The following is a 19537-nucleotide window of genomic DNA, read 5'->3' on the forward strand; positions in this document are numbered from 1 at the left end:
AGGCTGAATCACCTGCAGAACTACGATGCATTAATGCTACGAACTTTTGGGGGGTAATCCCTGGCTTGAATTAGTTTGCTTTCCCTTTAGCTTGCAGAATATGATTTAATTATCAATAAAAAGGCCATTCTTACCAACTTGCTGTAATCAGTCCCGTGATGATGATGATGACTTACAGATCTTCATTTTTGTCTCCCTCAGGCCACTGCCGAAGAGGAAGAAGGAGGAGAGGGGAACTTCAAACCCAGTCGAAATGTCTGGACGTGACCTGACCTCGTCCTCTGGCCTCACTTGACCTAACCCCACCTGACCCGTGATGGCCCAACTCTCCAGCCTCACCACCATGGTCCTCTTACGCCTCTGGGTGGTGGTGGTTGAAGGCCCAGCAACAAGAGCCGAGATCCCCCAAGGGCCTTCAGGAACTGTGCCCTCCTTCAGGAAGTTCTTCAACGGCGAGATGGAACGGCCGACCATCGATAACCTGACTCTCAAATCCGACAGGAGCGTGACTGGTTCAAGGGCGGCTTCGAACTGCTCTATTCTGGGCGATCGTGAGGGCCTGGGAAAGGCATCAACATCAACGTCATCCAGTTCTTCAGGAGCTTTTGACCCCAAGGGCTCCAGGTTCCAGCCCAAGACAACATCATCGTCATTAACTTCATCAGAACCAATTGATACCGAAGCCTCAAGATTCCGGAACAAACCATCAACATCCTCCTCTTCAAGAATCTTTGATCCACAGACTTCCAGGTTCCAGCAAGGGTCAACATCCTCCTCCAGTTCTTCAAGAGTCTTCGAGCCAGAGATCTCCAGGTTACAGCAGAAGCCAACATCCTCATCCCGTTCTTCAGGAGTCTTTGGTCCAGGGAGTTCCAGAGGCCAGAAGAATCCACAAAGCGTCTCTGGAAACCAACAGGATAAAGATACGTACCAAGTAGCATCGACAAAGACCCTGATATCCTGCGCCAATTCCTTCCCTGTCATCAACTACAACCTGTCTGACGGCTACAATAACGTCTCTGGAATCGACAACCTGACCTACCACCTGGAAAACGTGAGCCTCAGCTGGAACCAACAAAACGACTGGAACAAAATCTCGTGTCCCTATTCTCCCATGGTGCCCCCAGCTTGGTCGGGGGTCATTACGGACAGGGAGATGGTGTGCGTGGTCAATCCTCACTGGCTGACCTTTGACCCGCCCTCCCACCTGTCCCACATGGTCCTGGCCGTGGTCTACGTGGTCCTGATGGCAGCGGGGGTGACTGGGAATGGTCTGGTCATCTTCCTATTCGTCAGGTGAGTGTTTTATTCAAACTTTCAGTCCAATTAAACTTTCGCCGGCGAGTGTGTTAACTGCTTTTTGATCAGGTGTTTTAATCATTCGTGTGCCTTAATTAATTATCTCACAGGTCAGTGTTTTAATTAAATCCTTTACTATTATGAAATAAATTTTCTTTGCGCCTGTTGGACTAATTTAATTAGGCTTAATACCTTTATAACTAAGCCACTTCACAACGAGGGGGCTCTCGTATACAAGAAGCTAACAATGGTATCCCTTCGGGTTCAGTGTCTCTTTAGTGAGTGTTTAGGTGACTGGGGAGACTGGAACAGGAATAAAGGGTTAAAAAATTAACGCACGGACGCGAGTTCATTTCCAGGTGGGGGCAGGGAACAATCTGATTATCTGAACTTCAATAAAAAGACTACTGATCTTCCATACAACCCACCAACGTCACAAATATGGCTAAATAACTGCCAGATCTCATTATGCCCACTTCCGAATTTAGAGGCCTGAGACTAGGATACCTTTGGTCCGGAGCATTTAAAGGTAAGAGACCGAACACCGCCCCAGGTAGCGTGTACATGATAGAAAAGCTGGCCACCTCTTGGACTCGATCTATCGCATGCAGGCTACAGTACGCACCAACCCCAATGCTATACCAACCGTGCCACAAGGCGACATCCATCAAAACACTAACGGTAATACTAGCACACCAATCCAGAATGAGACAGCCCTAGCATGTGTTCAATACCAACGGCGAGTGTTAGTACAGAAGTGGTGAGGTGTGAAGCTCTCTGACATATGGGAGTGTTGGGCCTCAGGGAACGAACGATAAAGTCTATGCCCTGAGTTGGACAAAAATCATGGATATAACGTCAAGGATTAATGGGCATTTTGAGAAAGGGTTTATGATTGGGGTAACTAGCACCCTAACACCGCCACACCCGGAGAAATAACGAAATAAAGAAAGAATGTAAAGGCAGATCAAGAAGAATGGAAATTACATTACATAAGGCTGGATGATGTGCAGTGGGAGGACAGGCCGTTACTGAGTAGGAAAAGATATGCCTGGAGGTCTTTCGTCGAAGCTACTGCAGAAGACGTTCATCACTAGCACATGGGGACAACTTCAATCTCTGTCTTGTCTTTTAGTTTCTATACTAAGACAATTTACAAAAAACATATACGGTATTATTGTGCATGGATATTCAGTGCTGAGAGAAGAAGTGAGTGCCAGTTAGTTTAGGGATATGCAGTACTGTGTGTGTGTGTGTGTGTGTGTGTGTGTGTGTGTGTGTGTGTGTGTGTGTGTGTGTGTGTGTGTGTGTGTGTGTTTAAATATATAACTTTATATACACAGATGCACACGTTAAAGGCGTATATTCGCTGGATAACCTAACAACTCCCTTAAGACTGGTGGTACGTGATTATAACTTATGGCTCTAGCAACTACTAACTCACCAGAAAGTTATGTAGTTTTTGTGCCGGGAGGAGGTGGGTAAAGTTTGCCTGTACCAGTACTATAATACAACACTTTATAACGCAGAGTACAAGCGCCTGTTCAATTATTGTTCTACTCTGGTTAATGAGCATCCCTTTTATATAATTTAGAAACAGGAAAGTGCTAAACGCTTTTTATTTTTGTTTACTTATATCATCATTGCAAACACCAAACACCAAAGTGGCAGTCCATCTAATGTTCTAGGTTATTCAAGTGCCTGCTGGTGAGATGTAATATTAATGAGTGAATTCTGATCAGCAGGGGTACGAGAATTACTGGGGCGTGTCCCGATAAACAGTACATTGTGTTCTGTTTGTGATTAGCAAAGTCCGTTCATATGAAAGCAGTCTTTGGCTATTCTTATAAGTGATTCCAGGATTTCTCACAGGGTCGTCAGTGTTTACCTTACCAGTTTGAAGAACCTGTGTGTCTTCTTCATACTGAATAACTACGTCATCTGTTGTTTTGTTAGATCATTCACGTGTATTATGATCAGTACAGGTTCGGCAAAACAGTACAGGTTCGAGAAAGGCCCCCTGAGGGACAACATAAGTGCCTGTAATTTCTCAGACACAGGATATCCTACAGTACACGAAAACATTCCGTCCTGTTATCTAAGTCAGCTTTAAAACACACTGCCTCTATATTTCATTTAGTAAACGCCATTATTAAAATTTGCGACCCGCACTATCAAAGTCCTTAGAGAAACCACACAAGGATAACATGAATATCTTTATTTTTCAATATATGTGTTGTAGAGTTAATGAGATATGAAAGTAGTTTCAGTAGACAACTTAGGATGGAAGCCATGCTGAGTATTAAAAAACATACCCTTGGCCTGAAGATTAAAGATATGTTGCTATACTCTCTTACTCTATATTGGCTTTAAAATGCCACCTCTCTCTCTCTCTCTCTCTCTCTCTCTCTCTCTCTCTCTCTCTCTCTCTCTGGATAGGGGGGTGGGGATTACAGGAAAACAACATTACCGGGAAAGACTTTATACCCTGCAGGATACTCGCACATGCATTTCCTCACATATTCACTTTTCACACGCTTTCGTGAGCGCGCGCGCGCACACACACGCACACGCACGCACACACACACACACACACACACACACACACACACACACACACACACACACACTTTGATGGCTTTGGGCGACATGAGGGTGGCTTGACTGGCTTTTAAACTGGGGATAGGCTTTAAGCATTATGGTACACCAGCTTATCTATCTATTTTCCTATCTCTGTCTATCTATTCATCAGTTAATCTATATATTTATGGTATTTATTCATCTTTATCTATCTATTTCTCCATGCAGTGATGTATCTTCGTGTTTTTGTCTACAAGTTATACGTGAATCTTTTTTTGCCTGTCTGTCTCTGTCTAGTTCATCCATCTAGGCAAGCTATCCCTTTCATTCATCTGTTCCTCTACACTAAACATATTTATAATAATTCTTACACCACTATATCTCTTTCTCCATTGTCACCATGTCCTCCAACTTGGCAGGGCAGCGACAGGAAGAGGATATTCCCGTTTCCGTGTCTGTGATGCCACTTCCTTCCCCCTCCCCCTCCACTTCTCAGCTTTTAGTCGCCTGGTGTAAGACTCGGGGGGGGGGGGGGTGCATTATCCATTTCATCCAGCTGCCAAGAATCGTGTGTGTGTGTGTGTGTGTGTGTGTGTGTGTGTGTGTGTGTGTGTGTGTGTGTTTTCTTGTTTCACTGCAAAGGCTTTAGGTTCCTACGAAAAAAATCCTGAAGGTGTTATGGTAATTGCTGCATCCGCCATATTCTTCCTCACCCCACACCCTGCCTCTCATCCTGCTTAACCCCACCCTTCCTGACTTCTCTCTACCGCAACTCATCCTGCCTCACCCCTTTCCTTCCTCACTTCGCCCCACCCTGCCTTACTTCACCCCACACCCTGCCTCACAATGTTTTATCTCATCCTGTTTCTCCCAGCCTTTCCCCACTTCTCTCTGCCTCAACCCATCCTGTCTCCCCCTTCTTTCCTCACCCCACCCCACCTCACCCACCCCACTCTACGCCCCTCTCTTGCCTCACTTCATCCTGCCCATCACTCTTATCACTTACTTTGCCCCCCCCGCCCCCGTTCTCTCCCTCCCTTCCTCCTCCCCTGTCTCCTTCCGTCCCTCCTTCCCTACTTTCCTTCCAATGTCATTCCTTCCCCTGATCCTCTCTCATCCCCCTTACCTCCCTCATCTCCCTCCGGTAATAGAGTACATTAAATATTTCAAGCAGACAGGTGGACATGCAGCTTACTTATGTACCCAATTTAATATTACATATCTCTTACAAAATAAGATAGTGTACCGCATATTTTGCCTTTGTATTTTATTACGAAATATCCATTACATTTTCCTCTTTACTGCGTGGTGGTCCTCTCTCCTCGCGTTTTTTTCCTGCCGGTGTGTAAAAAATCCTCCCTGCTTTGACTCATACAACAGATACCACAGTCACAATGGTAGGCGACTCTAACAAACTTTCAGCAGATACTACAAGGCCTCCTGCCGTTTGCTCTCCTTTGTAGTTCCCGCTCCTCCCTTCCCTTCCCTCCTGACCCGCTTTCTTCCCCCCCCCACAGTCCTCTCCCTCCCCATCTATCTTTCCTCCACTCCTCCTCTCTCCTTTGCCTACACATGGTGTGAGATGTGGTCTGCTGTGCGAAAGGATGCGAGTTCTGACTGAGACAAGAAATGGTCTGATTAAATGAATTTTTTTAAACAGCAGACTTTACTGGTTTTCCACAAGACCCATCGACGTCATGGAAAAAAAAAAAAGTCCCCGCTTATACCTCTAAACTAATCTTGAATGAAACAGCGTACTTAACGACGTATATTGGCGTCGAAGTGGTAACATGTGAAGGTGTATGGCACGTAAACGGAAATATACTGTCTAGGTCCTGGTTCAGACACTTATCGGGGAGTAAACAAGAAAATAAACAAATGCTTCCCCATCCTCCTACCCCCCCATCCTAAACAGTCCAACTCCCCTTTCCTCGTCCTCATTATATTTAGCTATAGTCCATTTACACTCACCCTAACTTCATCACCTGCAGCTAAACTTCATCACTTACCGCTAAACTTCATCACACAAAGCTAAAACTTCATCACCTGCAGCTACAACTTCATCACCAGCAGCTAAAACTTCATCACCTGCAGCTAAAACTTCATCACCTGCAGCTAAAACTACATCACCTGCAGCTAAACTTCATCACCTGCAGCTAAAACTTCATCACTTACAGTTAAAACTTCATCACCTGCAGCTAAAACTTCATCACTTACAGCTAAAACTTCATCACCTGCAGCTAAAACTTCATCACCTGCAGCTAAAACCTCATCACCTGCAGCTAAAACTTCATCACACAAAGCTAAAACTTCATCACCTGCAGCTAAAACTTCATCACCTGCAGCTAAAACTTCATCACCTGCAGCTAAAACTTCATCACCTGCAGCTAAAACTTCATCACCTGCAGCTAAAACTTCATCACCTGCAGCTAAAACTTCATCACACAAAGCTAAAACTTCATCACACAAAGCTAAAACTTCATCACCTGCTGCTAAACTTCATCACCTGCAGCTAAAACTTCATCACCTGCAGCTAAAACTTCATCACCTGCAGCTAAAACTTCATCACCTGCAGCTAAAACTTCATCACCTGCACCTAAAACTTCATCACCTGCAGCTAAACCCGGTGGACTGCTGGCTGAAATTTCCCTCATGTTGCTGTCCACCATCCTCCCTTCGGGGGATAGGGAGGGAGTTGAGGAACCTTTATATAACCGGGTAAGAGAGTCGTCCAGTTATATCGGTGCCACCACGTGAAGGCGTCCCTGTCCAGCACCAAAGACCACTGTAAATAAGTGTTGGATCCCAAGTGAGGAAGTATGGAAGGATGTGGAAGGGTGTGAGTTACGGACCACTGTAAATCTATTTTGGAATGGACTACAACTATCTGGTTACGGACTATTTGTTTTAAGTTTATTCAGTTTCACATACAAGGGCTTTCCTATGCTGAAGAGAAACTTACGGTAAAGGAAAAACATGAAAAACAAGAAGGGGTGCCCAGGCACAGCAAACCCGTCCCCGGCAGTCATTTTGGTGCTGACGTATAAACACAACACGATATCCAATCAACGATGTCTCACATCAGATGTGGAGTAAATCGGGTGAAATTTGACGATTTTATGCGCATTTGAAATTTTAGGCCCGACCCACCTGATACTGACCCTCCTATCGCTAACTGGAGGTGACCCCCCCTGATGTAATGAGGCATGTTATAAGATGCAGATTTGAAAGATGCACCTTTAGGTTTTGGTTTCATGTCGATATGACGTATTTGAAATTATTTATGGCGGAAAAAAAAAAAAACTATTTTTAAGTCCCTGTTTTTTTACATTTGTTAGGTCTACAGCCTGGGCCTTGGCCCAAATCGCCCAAAATTTATACAGGATATCAGAAGGTCATAGCTCATCATCCCTGTAATTTTTGTTAAAATCGCACCCGTAGTTTTTGCGTGCTGCTAACAGACAGCCAGCCAGACATACAGACAAACAAACAAATAGACAACAAATAGACAAACCGAGCGAAAACAATACCTGTCCCTGAACCCCTCCGGGGCGGGGACGGGTAAAACCTTGGGTACAAAGAGAGGATAGTCAGAGAAACTTAGGATACAGAAAATCAATATGAAGAGAAAAATCGTGCGTACAAAAACAAGAATGCAGCACTCTGACAGCGTATTCCTCCGCCAATGCCTATGCCAAACAAATCATATCACCACCAAAAATAAATCAACTCTTCCTTGGCCCATGACCCACATACCACTACATTTAATTGAAATCCATTAAAAACTTTTTGAGATATTTTGTGGACTAGCAAAACAAACAGATGGAAAAGCAAGGGTGAATACATAATCTCCTCCAACTTCGCTGACGGAGGTAAATATGGAGAGAAACTTAGGGCACAGAAAAATTGGGGAGGAACTTCACACACACACACACACACACACACACACACACACACACACACACACACACACACACACACACACTTCCAAAATTTACGTCTGACCAAGAGTAAACACGAAAATAGCCGGTCTGGTAGCCGATACATTCCAGCATACGAAAGACGGTTTTATTTACCTCACAGAAACTCATCACAGGCAAAGAGTAACCTGTTCCGTCCAAGGCCGTCTTTTATCCTATAGGCCTGGTAGCTTGTGACGATTTTATTCAGCTCTGGAGAGGCTTTTGGAACTACAGGACTCAGAGCCATCATCATAAACCCTGCACGACACTAGGTCCCCCTTGAGTAAAACCGTCTGGCAGTAGCAAGAATAAAGGACTAGTAAAATAAAAGAATCGAATTATCTTTCATTGTTTCTCTTCCTTGACTTCATCCCTAGAGCGCCCCTTAAACCCCTCCACTTCCAGGATGGGTATTAAGTGTATTTCACGCCACCTGCAGACGATTTTCCTCAGCTTAGGAGAGGCTTTCTGAACGGGAAGGGTTAGATACAGCGCTCATTAACCCCTTCATTACCAGGCATCTCCCTTAAGGTGAATAAAATCGTCTGGTGGGAGCCGATTAATGTGAAAAGAACATCACAGGGATAAAGGGATTAATACTCTTTGTTCCAGAGGCCCTCCCTTTGCTGAATAAAATCGTAAGGCGGTAGTCAGAATTAGGCCAGGCCTGACAAACAAAAGGGGATCTTATGTTCTGCATGGTTTATAAATACAACAACAAAAAAAAAAAAAACAGAAATACATAGACACAAACACAAAACACGAAGCGGTGCCAAGGCACAGCATACTCGTCCCCGGCAGTCATTTTAGTGCAGACGTATAAACACAACAGGATATCTAGCCAAAGATGTCACATATCGGATTTGGAGTAAATCGGGTGAGAATAGACGATTGTATGCCTATTTGAAATTTTAGACCCGACACACCTGAGACTGACCCCCCTACCGCTAACTGGTGGGTGACCCCCCCTGATGTAATGAGGCATGTTACAGGATGCAGATTTGGAAGATGCACCTTTAGATTTTGGTTTTATGTCGATATGACGAATCTGAATGAAGTTAGGGCGAAAAAACGGTTTTTACTTGTCTCTCTCTTTTTTTTTTTTGGGGGGGGGGGTCCAACAGCCTGGGCCTTGACCCAACTGGCCCAAAATTTAATCAGGTGATCAGAAGGTCATAGTCCATCATCCTTGTAATTTTGCTGAAAATCGCACCAGTGGTAAACACACAGACAAACAAACAAACAGACAAACCGAGTGAAAATAATACCCGTCCCCGAGCCCCTCCGGGGAGGGGACGGGTAAACATACAAACTCTCTCTCTCTCTCTCTCTCTCTCTCTCTCTCTCTCTCTCTCTCTCTCTCTCTCTCGACCACTGCCACTCTGACTTATTAGGGATTAAGTTACCACGGCCAAGGATCTTTCTCCTCTCGTCTGTCAGTATGTCTGTCTGTCTATGTCGGTCTGTCTGTCTGTCTGTCTGTCTGTCTCTGTCTGTCTGTCTCTGTCTCTGTCTGTCTGTCTCTGTCTCTGTCTGTCTGTCTGTCTGTCTCTCTCTCTCTCTCTCTCTCTCTCACCTCACCATTTCGAATTCTCTCCTCTAAGCTGAATACAAGCATTTATCGCCAACAAAAGTGACCTGGAAAAAACGCCTTCGGGCTGCAGGGGTTAAGTGTTAGTAAGCCAGGTGTGGGAGGAAGTCAGGTGTGTGTGTGTGGTGACTCTTCCCTGCAGGTGTGGAGGTGAAGGCCGAGTGATTCAGGCAATGTGTGTGTGTGTGTGTGTGTGTGTGTGTGTGTGTGTGTGTGTGTGTGTGTGTGTGTGTGTGTGTGTGTGAGAGAGAGAGAGAGAGAGAGAGAGAGAGAGAGAGAGAGAGAGAGAGAGAGAGTTACGTAAAGAAAGCTGAGAGGAGAAATTCAAGTTGACGGCCTGGATTAGAATGAGAGACGCGGAAGGTGAGGGGAGGGGAGGGAGGGAGAATAGTGGAGGGGAGGAGAAGGGAAGGGAGTAGGGGAAAAGGAGAATGAGGAGGGGAGGGGGAGGAGAGAAGGGAAAGGAGGGGAAGTAGGAAGTGAAATGGAGATAGAACGAGGATAAGGGGAAGAAAGGGAAGGAGATAGGAAGGTATGGCAGTGGAAAGGGGGAGGAGGGAAGTAACAAAAGAATGAGGTAGATGAGGTTTGAGGGAAGGGAGGAGAATAGGAGGGAAGGAGAGGGAAGGGTGAGGAGGTAGGGGAGATTGGGAAGGAGGAGGGGAGGAGGGAGAAAGGAGAGGGTGACGATCTCTTACAGTTCATAAAAAACACCCCCGCTTATACCAGCAAAGCAGTTCATAATGAGACAGCCACAACATGTATTCCTTATGGACTGTAGGTATCAGCGTACAAGTGGTAACATGCGACGGTGTATGCGCTGTGTGATGTACGTAGCAGGAATACATGACCTCAGGGAACAGACTGACTATATCCAAAGTCTGGCACATAAATAACCCTTTTCCCCATACTCCATACAACTCCCTTGTTCGTGTAGGGACCCTGGAAAAGAAGCTTAGTGTAGTGCAATTAAGGGAAGGTGGTCATTCTAACCTCCTTGGTGGCATTATAAATTATGATGATAGACAAAATGAGGGACAAAAACAAACACAGTCAAAACAGCTGAGTCAGAAAACAATCCAGAAGAATACATACGACATGAAGTAACACTCAGAATGTGTCATCTAAGAATTACAGTTAATCTAAAGGCCCATCCACACGATCCCTTGGCACTTGTAGTTCTGATATAGGCCTATGCCAGTGAAAAACTGCTGGGAAATAATCATGTAGGCGTGATGAACTGAGGCACCTTCCCCACTCCTGATCTAATACTTAAAACATGAGTCGCCACCATACTTCGATACTGATGAGCGATGCGTTCAGCCAAGACGTGGCCACTGATTGTGTGGATGGGCCTTAGGCGGAACCTTTGATCCTGTTCTGTGTACCTGACCTTCGATTGCTCTGAAAATCGAATTACTTTATCCTAACCGGACCCTCAACCCATCCACCACATTTGGCTCAAGTCGAATAAAAAGTATTGAAGATGATCTCACTCTGGGACGATCATTGACCTTTAGTTCAGAAGTGAAGAATTTCATTTTGACTAATCTTAATCTATTTCACCAAGTTTGATTCAAAACCAAAGAAGCCTAGCTAAAGGGGCGAACCTCTGACCTTGCCCTGGGATCTTTATCTTTGACCGAATGCTTTGAAAATCGTATAACTCGTCCCTTTCCTGTCCCCCAATCCCTCCATCAGGCTTGGTCAAAAATAAAATGAAAAATGTTTGCGCTGACCTAGCTTTTGACGTATGACCTATGACTTTTCAGCCAAAATTAATAACTCGTTCTTTCACAAATCTGGTGCAATTCCATCCAACAGTTTTCCATGATTTTTGTTTAAACAGACAGACAGACAGAAAGAGACAGACAGACAAACTAAAACAAACACATAACCCCCTCGCGAGCAGGTGTGTGTAAATAAAACAAAAAAGGCTAAAAACAGGAATACAGATACAAATCCATACAGAGTGCTAGCCGAGGTCATCCAAGACAGGTACACTCGCTATCCAGATTATCAGTGTTTATCTGCAGGATATATCACGTGTTCTCATTCGCTACGTGGGTTATCTCGCTGGCCAATCACGACAGAGTTATAGACTTTGTCCGGGTACAAGTTGGTTGGTACTCATATTTGGTTAGACTGTCCCCTCCTCCTCTCTCGCTCTCTCTCTCTCTCTCTACCTACCTACCTACCTATCTATATATCTATCTAACTATCTGTCTATCTATCTATTTATATACCACTACCTGTCCATCACCATCACTTTACCTGTAGTTTACTTGCCTCAGTATATCAAACATTTTATCTGCCTATCTCTCTATCCATCCATCTATCCCCTTCTCTGGGGTGGATGTATCAGGGTAGTTCATTCAAAACGACAGAAGATTTGTTCAGCTGAGGGAAACACCAGGAGTCAGTGGCTTCTTGGAATATCAGGTAATACCGTTCCTCTGCTACTGATACACCTAAGAATGACATTTAGACTCACACCAGACAATTTTCTTCAGCAGAGACTAACCTACAAGAACTGCAAAGTCATAAATGGAGAAAGTGTGGTGGCAGAGCAGAGGGTGGTAGTAATGGACTGGGAGATTAAGAACGTAAAGAAAAATAGCCCTGTACAGTTTTCACCGAGAATCAAGCGGCGGAGGTTGAAAGAGGAGGGGGGAAAAGTGGGAGTTTAAAGAGTGCTGGATGAAATAAGATCGCTCGAGGGAATGAAAGAGTGGTGAGGGCACAACAGCCACGTGATAAGGAGGGTGGGTGAAGAAGTGCTAGGAAGAACATCCGGGAAGAGGAGACTCCCTGGAGATAAGGCGACGTGGTGGTGGAAAGATGAAGTGCAGGAGATAGTGAAAGCCAAGAAAGATGCGAAAAAGAAGTAGGATGAGTCTGGAAGGCAAGAAGGAGAAGTACACGCAGGCTAAACAGGAAGCAAAGAAGGAAGTAGCGAGGGCGAAGGCACAGGCGTTGGATGAAATGTATGAAGAGTTGGAAACACCTAAAGGAGAAAAATCTTTAAGACCGCAAATGCCCGGGATACGGCAACCAAGGACTTCACTAAAACAGGTTAATGGGAATGGGGTGGTCCTAAGCGCCAAGATCAAGGACAGGTGGGAAGCCTATTATGAAAACCTTTAAAGTGAGGAAAATCCGAGAGTAGTCTTTGGGGAAGGAGTCCAGAACCAGGGTGTACCATCGGATATTAGCAGAGAGGGAGTAAAATTATCATGAAAATTAAAATTGGTAAAGCGACGGGACTGGATGGAGTACCAGTAGAAGTGTGGAAGAGCTTAGGAGAAGACGAGATTGACATGCTGTGGGATTTGACGCAGAAAACATACGACCTGGAAATACTGCCGGAAGACTGGAGAGAGAGCGTTATCGTGCCTATCTACAAAGAGAAGGGAGACATCCAGGACTGTGGAAATTACAGGGGGAATAACGCTAATGTCCCACACCATAAAGATCTGGGAAAGACGAATGGACAGAAGGACCAGGGAAAAAACATCTATAGGAGAGGCACAGTTTGGTTTTATGCCGGGTAGGGGGAAGATGGATGCAGTGTCTGCGCTGAGACAGATGACGGAAAAGCACCGGGAAAAGCAGAAGGGACTGCATATAGTATTTATAGATCTGGAGAAGGCGTACGATAGAGTGCCTCGTCAAAAAAGTCTGGAGGTGTATGAGAGAGAAGGGAGTGCCGGAGAAGTACGTGAGGGTGGTCCAAGATCTGTACGAAGGAGGAAGAACACAGGTTAGAAGTAGTGTCGGGTTAACGAAAAGGATACCAGCTGGAGTTGGTTTACATCAGGGATCTTCTTTAGGCTCATACCATTTTTAATCTGACTATGGATATGATGTCTCGTGGGATAAGAGTTCAGTCCCCCTGGTGCATGCTGTTCGCTGGCGACATCGTGCTAGACGCAGACCAGCAGAGACGTAGTAAGAGTTAAAATTAGTGCAGTGGAGGACGGCTATGGAAGACAGAGGATTTAAGATCAGTAGAAAGATGACGGAATACCTGAGATTCAACGAAGATCAAGACCTCGGGATTAGTATGCAAGGGGCAATGTTGAAGAGGATAAATAAGGTTAAATACCTACGTTCGACGGTGGCCAAGGACGGAAACCTGGACGCTGAGATAACACACACAGTTCCGTCAGGGTGGAATAGCCGGAAAAAGATGTCGGAGGTTCTATGTGACCGTAGACTCAGTGTAAAGGTTAAGGGAAGAGTATACAAGACGGTAGTAAGGCCAGCAATGATGTATGAGGCTGAAACATGACCAGCGAAGAATGCGCAGAAGTTGGATGCAGCGGAGATGAAGATGCTTAGATAAATGTGTGGAGCAACTAAAATGGATAGGATCAGGAATGAAAGAATAAGAGGATGTCAGAGGATGATGTGTATGACCGAGCTAGGTGGTGGAGAGCAGTCAGGAGCATCGACCCCAAATATAAGTGGGAAAAGATGTATAGAGAAAGAAGAAGAAGAGGAGACTAATCCTAGAAGCCAAGGTGTTATGCTTAACCCTTGAAGGAATCATGAGCTCAACTGCATTATCGACATCATTAAAACAAAAAACACTGGACCTGAAAACTATAATAGACGATTACTTACACACACACACACACACACACACACACACACACACACACACACACACACACACACACACACACACAGAATCAATACACTATTAAGCCAAAAAACTCATGCACATACCCATCAAAAGACTCACTATCCCTCCCAAATCCAAGCATCTTAAACAAGCCAACATCAGCCGGAGGTATGATACAGATAGCTAATTGGTTATAGCATACAAAAACTCTCCTCCTTTCCTTGTGTCGATCAGCTTAAAGACGGAAGCTGCACACACAGTCAAGAGTCACTTTGTTAGCATATACAAGCTGACCACAACTCTCTACCAACATACCTTCTGGCCACTCCCCCAAGCCCCCCCTCCCCGCACACGGTAGGGGAGTGTTATGTTACATGATGCCTTAAGTCCCTAAAAAGCAAACACTCAACCACATCCATTGATCTACCGGTTTTTGCGCCGGCACGAGCCACATCCCTCATCACCATAATCACTGCCTTACGTTGACAAGCCAAATGCCCCGAAGCAGTGACGACGGCGTATGTGATTCCACTTCTCAAATCACTACATCCAAAATCTCTTGATACATTGCGTCCTGCGGCCATAACAGTCATACCCAGTCTTATTTGTGAACAGCTTGTGTTTGGCTGCATCAACACTGACATCGCTGACTCGGTAGATTCTCAGTAATTTCGATATACGGGCCTCCTGTACCACGCACTGCCTTGTTATCTTCCTGGACTCATTTATTGCAGTTTGGAACAACGTAAAACCTAAGCAGGACTGTCATTTGAGGACTTCAACAAAACATTTAACCTGTGCAAAACCAGCATAATCATGAAGAAGGCGTTGGACTTAGGGCTGCGAGGGACGCTGGTTAGGCTACGTGGTTGACTGACTTCCTGTCGGGTCGTAGGCAGGAGGTCAGATATCGCAGTGCTACCTATACCTCCCTCCCCCACTCCTGCGGTGTACCACAGGGCCCCAAGACGTGTCCACTTTGCTTTCTTATGTTCACTGATGATACTCTGACGGACAAATCATCAATGGAAATACATGAATGATGCCACTTTTGGTGATAAATCATCAATGGAAATATATCGATGATGCCACTTTTGGTATCACAGTTAACACATCCCATGCACTACAGGACACCATGAAGAATCTACGACAGCGGCCTGCCAGCCACGATGTCATAATCAACCACGCCAAGACAGTCGTGACGCATATCAACCTAGGGAAGAATAACGTCTCCTGACATGACACTGAGCGGTCGAAAAAATCAATTTCCTGAGCATCATCATGTCAGCAACGTCAGGAATCTGTATCATACTGTATCGCCTCCAACTGCTACAACGCCTAAATCGCTAGAGTCCCAACAAGTAAGCTGAAGAATGGGTATACGAAATACATGTTAGCATAGGTGACTTACGTATGGCCAGCTTACTCATCATACCTTACAGGTACACAGAGGCAGGTACTGGAAAATGTGCAGAAAAAGACATGGGAAAACAATCCTCGGCCTCACGTACACTACATAATTATCAAGATACCTTAGCCACTCTGGACATTCCAACCTTGAAGCCCCTCCTAAAAAAAACAAACCTTCAGCCTCAAATTACTTACTCACCCTCCTTTTCGTTCCCCCCCTCCCCCACAGATGCCCCCCACCACTCCCCCACACCATCACAACAAGCCCAAAGAGACTGACATATAAACAGTCCCCTACCGTACACAGTGAAAGTGATAAACAAGCAGGGACAGTGAAAAGAAAGAACGCAGGGGAATAGTGCTCCAGATCTCCCCCCTCCCTAGATAATAAGCTCTAACTAACACCAAGTCTGGTATACAGTAAGGTAGTGATAATCAGTCTGCCGAATCTCTGCTGCTATGCACTATGAATTTACAATATACCGTTACACTGCTATATGTGTAAAATGCCATAATATTTTTGCAAAGTTTAGTGCCAGGATCTACGCATCGGGTAAAATCAACACGGTGCGTACACTGTTTTCAGTTTGACGAATCTCTTCATATTTATTAAGAGGTACCTGTATGGATTTATAGTGAATACGAGGCAATGACGATGGCTATGATGACATGACGACGCTGGCTATACCACCTACCACATATGTATAGCAAACAGTAAGTAAAAAACATAACACTAGGTGATATACTGTGAGCCATGTGGAGAGGATGGAGGGTGAAAGACTGACGAAGAGTGTATGTGAGTGAGGTGGAGGGGGGAAGAGGGAGGGGGAGGCCGAGGATGAGATGGAGGGAAGGGGTGGAGAGATATATGAGAGAGGGGTGTGTGAGTTGGGAGCAGGGCAGTGAAATGGCGGGGGACAGGGCGACTTGGAGGCGATTTGTTTGTGGCCACCCCAAACGGGATTGAGGCGTCTGGCAATAGATAGATAGATAGATAGATGAAATATAGACACTTGCTATAATTACATATAACGCTGGATATACCATCAACTACATACTCCACGTTAATTGTAATCAAGAAGTACAACAATACTATAAATCAGAGCAAATATGATATAACAACATTAAATACAATTACATATGAAGCTAACTATCCCATCAACCATTTATACCAATTAATAAGCATAACATATTATATGATATACAATTATATATTACTGCACTAATTATAATTACATATGATGAGTACCACTAACCACATCAGGAAACAAACTATGATATAAAACGAATAAGCAATAACGACAATGGATGATACTTCAGTCCTTTGTTGCATAATGAACATTTGCTACTTGATTACTCGCTGCAGTTTCCTCATATCAAATGGTGTGAAATGACTACTTGTTCTAAAATGAGATGGGATATTACCGCTGACAAGTTTTGTAACTAATACTGAAATATTAATATATACATCGTGGCATTATTGTATTATAACAGTACTGCTGTTGTATTTCATCTTTTTACAATAACAGAACAGAATAAGGAAAAACAATTGAATAAAAAAAAAATCCATACACTTGATTACAGGCGTCCTCCATTCACGAAAAATCTGTAACACTTGGACTTAACAGCCGTAGGTTAAAGTTTGGGGGGAATCCACGCTGAGGAAGCGAGTTCCAAAGAGATGCAGTTCGGTTGATACTGTAAACAAATTCTGATAGGTTTCTGCAACATGGCAGTGTGACGGTCCAGTCATGAGCGCTACCAGTTGCACGTGTAGCACTGGGAAAGGCATGGAGAAGTGGCACAATGGATGCAACTTTGAGCATTTGCCATAAAAGTACCCGTGAAATAATGCAAGGGAGGCAACATTCCTTCTTACTTGTAGTGGAAGTAGTTAGTTTGTATTAGTTGTGTTATTAATAATTCTAATGGCTTTGTTCTGAATTCTGTCTAGTTGTTTTAGTGCAATCTCTTCACATCCATTCCACAAGGGTGAGCAATATTCCAGTTGAAAACGCACATGACTCTTGTAAATTAGAGCTAACTGTTCGTCAGTGAAGAAGTTACGGACTCTGTACAATATTCCAAATTCCTTTGAAGCGATTTTAGCAAGTGATCTGACATGAGGGGTCCAGCTGAGGGCATTATTAAATGAAACACCGAGAATTTCAATACGTTTACAGATAGGAATATTAATAGCATCGTAGGTAATATGGGAATCAGGCAATATCTGTCTAATAGTAAACTGTATGTAATTGGTTTTCCTAACGTTAAAGGAGACAATGTTATTTTGTCCCCATTCAGTGATCTTCGATAGCATAAATCTTGATTTATGAAGACTGTTGTACTGAGTTGTGAGCTAGACATATTAAACTTTGTGAATGAATGTTTAAGTGTAAAGGAACTGTGAAGTGTTGAGTCATCTGCATAATTAGGAATGAATTGGATTATGAGTGACAGATAAGAGATTAATATGAATAAGGAATAGGGTTGGAGCCAAGACTGATCCTAGTGGCTTGCCTGCATTAATCGAGTGGAAATTGGAATATGCATCATCTACTTTTATTTTTCTGTCACTGAGATATGAGGAAATCAGTGGAACAAAAGATGACAGGCCATAGCAAGGGAGTTTGGATAGGAGGGAAACGGTGCCACACTCTGTCAAAAGCTTCAGAAATATCAAGGGCTATAAAGCTTCAGAAATATCAAGGGCTATACTGCAGGAGGTTCTCCAATTTGGTCAACTAACTGATGATTGGTGAGAGTTACGAGACTGAGTAAGTCGATGGTGGATCTTTCGTAGTGAAAATCATATTACCATACAGTCTATCACTAATTAAGTTGTTGGATTCAAGATGTTTAACAATGTGCTTATTATAATGTACATTCCAATTTCAACTCAATTAATGCTGGCGTGTCACAAGGATCAGTTCTGGCTCCAACCCTATTCCTAATTCATAGTAATGATCTCTTATCTGTCACCCATAATCCCATCCATTCATATGCCGATGACTCAACACTTCACAGTTCATTCACACTTAAAAACCCATTCACAAAGTTAAATATTTAACTCATAACTCAGTACAGCCATCTCCATAAATCATGACTTATCTAGGATCACTGAATGGGGACAAAATAACGTTGTCTCATTTAATGCTACGAAAACCAAATATATATATATTTTACTAACAGACAGATATTGCCAGACTCCTATATTACCTTCAGTGCTACTAATATTCCTTTCTCCAAAAGTATTGAAATTCTCGGTGTTTCATTTAACAATGTCCTCCTCTGGACCTCTCATGTCAGATCACTTGCTAAAACCGCCTCAAAGAAACTTGGATTTTTGCACAGAGTTCGTAGCTTCTTCACTGACGAACAGTTTGCTATAATTTATAAGAGTCACGTGAGCTCTCAGCTGGATTATTGCTCACCCTTGTGGAATGGATATGGAGAGGATGCACTAAAACAACTAGAAAACATTCATAACAAAGTGGTTAAAATTATTAATAACCCTGCTATTACATATCAACTACCTTCCCTACAGGTAAGAAGGAATGTTGTTTCCCTTGCATTATTGTACAGATACTTTTATGGCAAATGATCAGACGAAGTTGCATCCCCTGTGCTACACGGGCATCTGGTAGCGTTCATGACTTTACACTTATAGACAAAAACCTGATACCTACCCATAAACCCACGTTATTATTATTATTATTATTATTATTATTTATTTTTTTTATTATTATTGTTATTATGACGATGACGATGATGATGATGATGATGATGATGATGATGATGACGACGATCATCATCGTCATCATCATAAAACACACACACACACACACACACACACACACACACACACACACACACACACACACACGACGTTAACACAGCCTACACAGTACACACCTGGACTCGGATACCCACGGTCAAATCTGTCATATGCTGGATTTGATTTTACAGGAAGGTTAGCAGGCATGGAAAAAATCTACGGTCTACTTTCCCTGTTCTTCCTACAAAACCCAAGCAAAATACGATACATTCTTCTCTCGTATGGAA

At 43.8% G+C, this 19537-nt stretch overlaps 1 protein-coding gene across 1 annotated transcript in view; it reads left to right on the forward strand.

Moving 5' to 3' along the window:
* The first annotated feature begins 343 nt into the window (after positions 1–343).
* Positions 344–19537, forward strand: part of LOC145415473 (uncharacterized) — an 81788-nt gene continuing 62594 nt past the window's right edge. Inside the window, exon 1 of the mRNA XM_080284748.1 lies at positions 344–1296. Within this exon, the coding sequence (XP_080140874.1) occupies positions 344–1296 (953 nt within the window). The remainder of the gene's footprint in view (positions 1297–19537) is intronic.

This window comes from Coenobita brevimanus, chromosome 102, assembly GCF_032717465.1.
Source record: "Coenobita brevimanus isolate Jiangsu-jjx chromosome 102, ASM3271746v2, whole genome shotgun sequence".
NCBI lineage: Eukaryota > Metazoa > Arthropoda > Malacostraca > Decapoda > Coenobitidae > Coenobita > Coenobita brevimanus.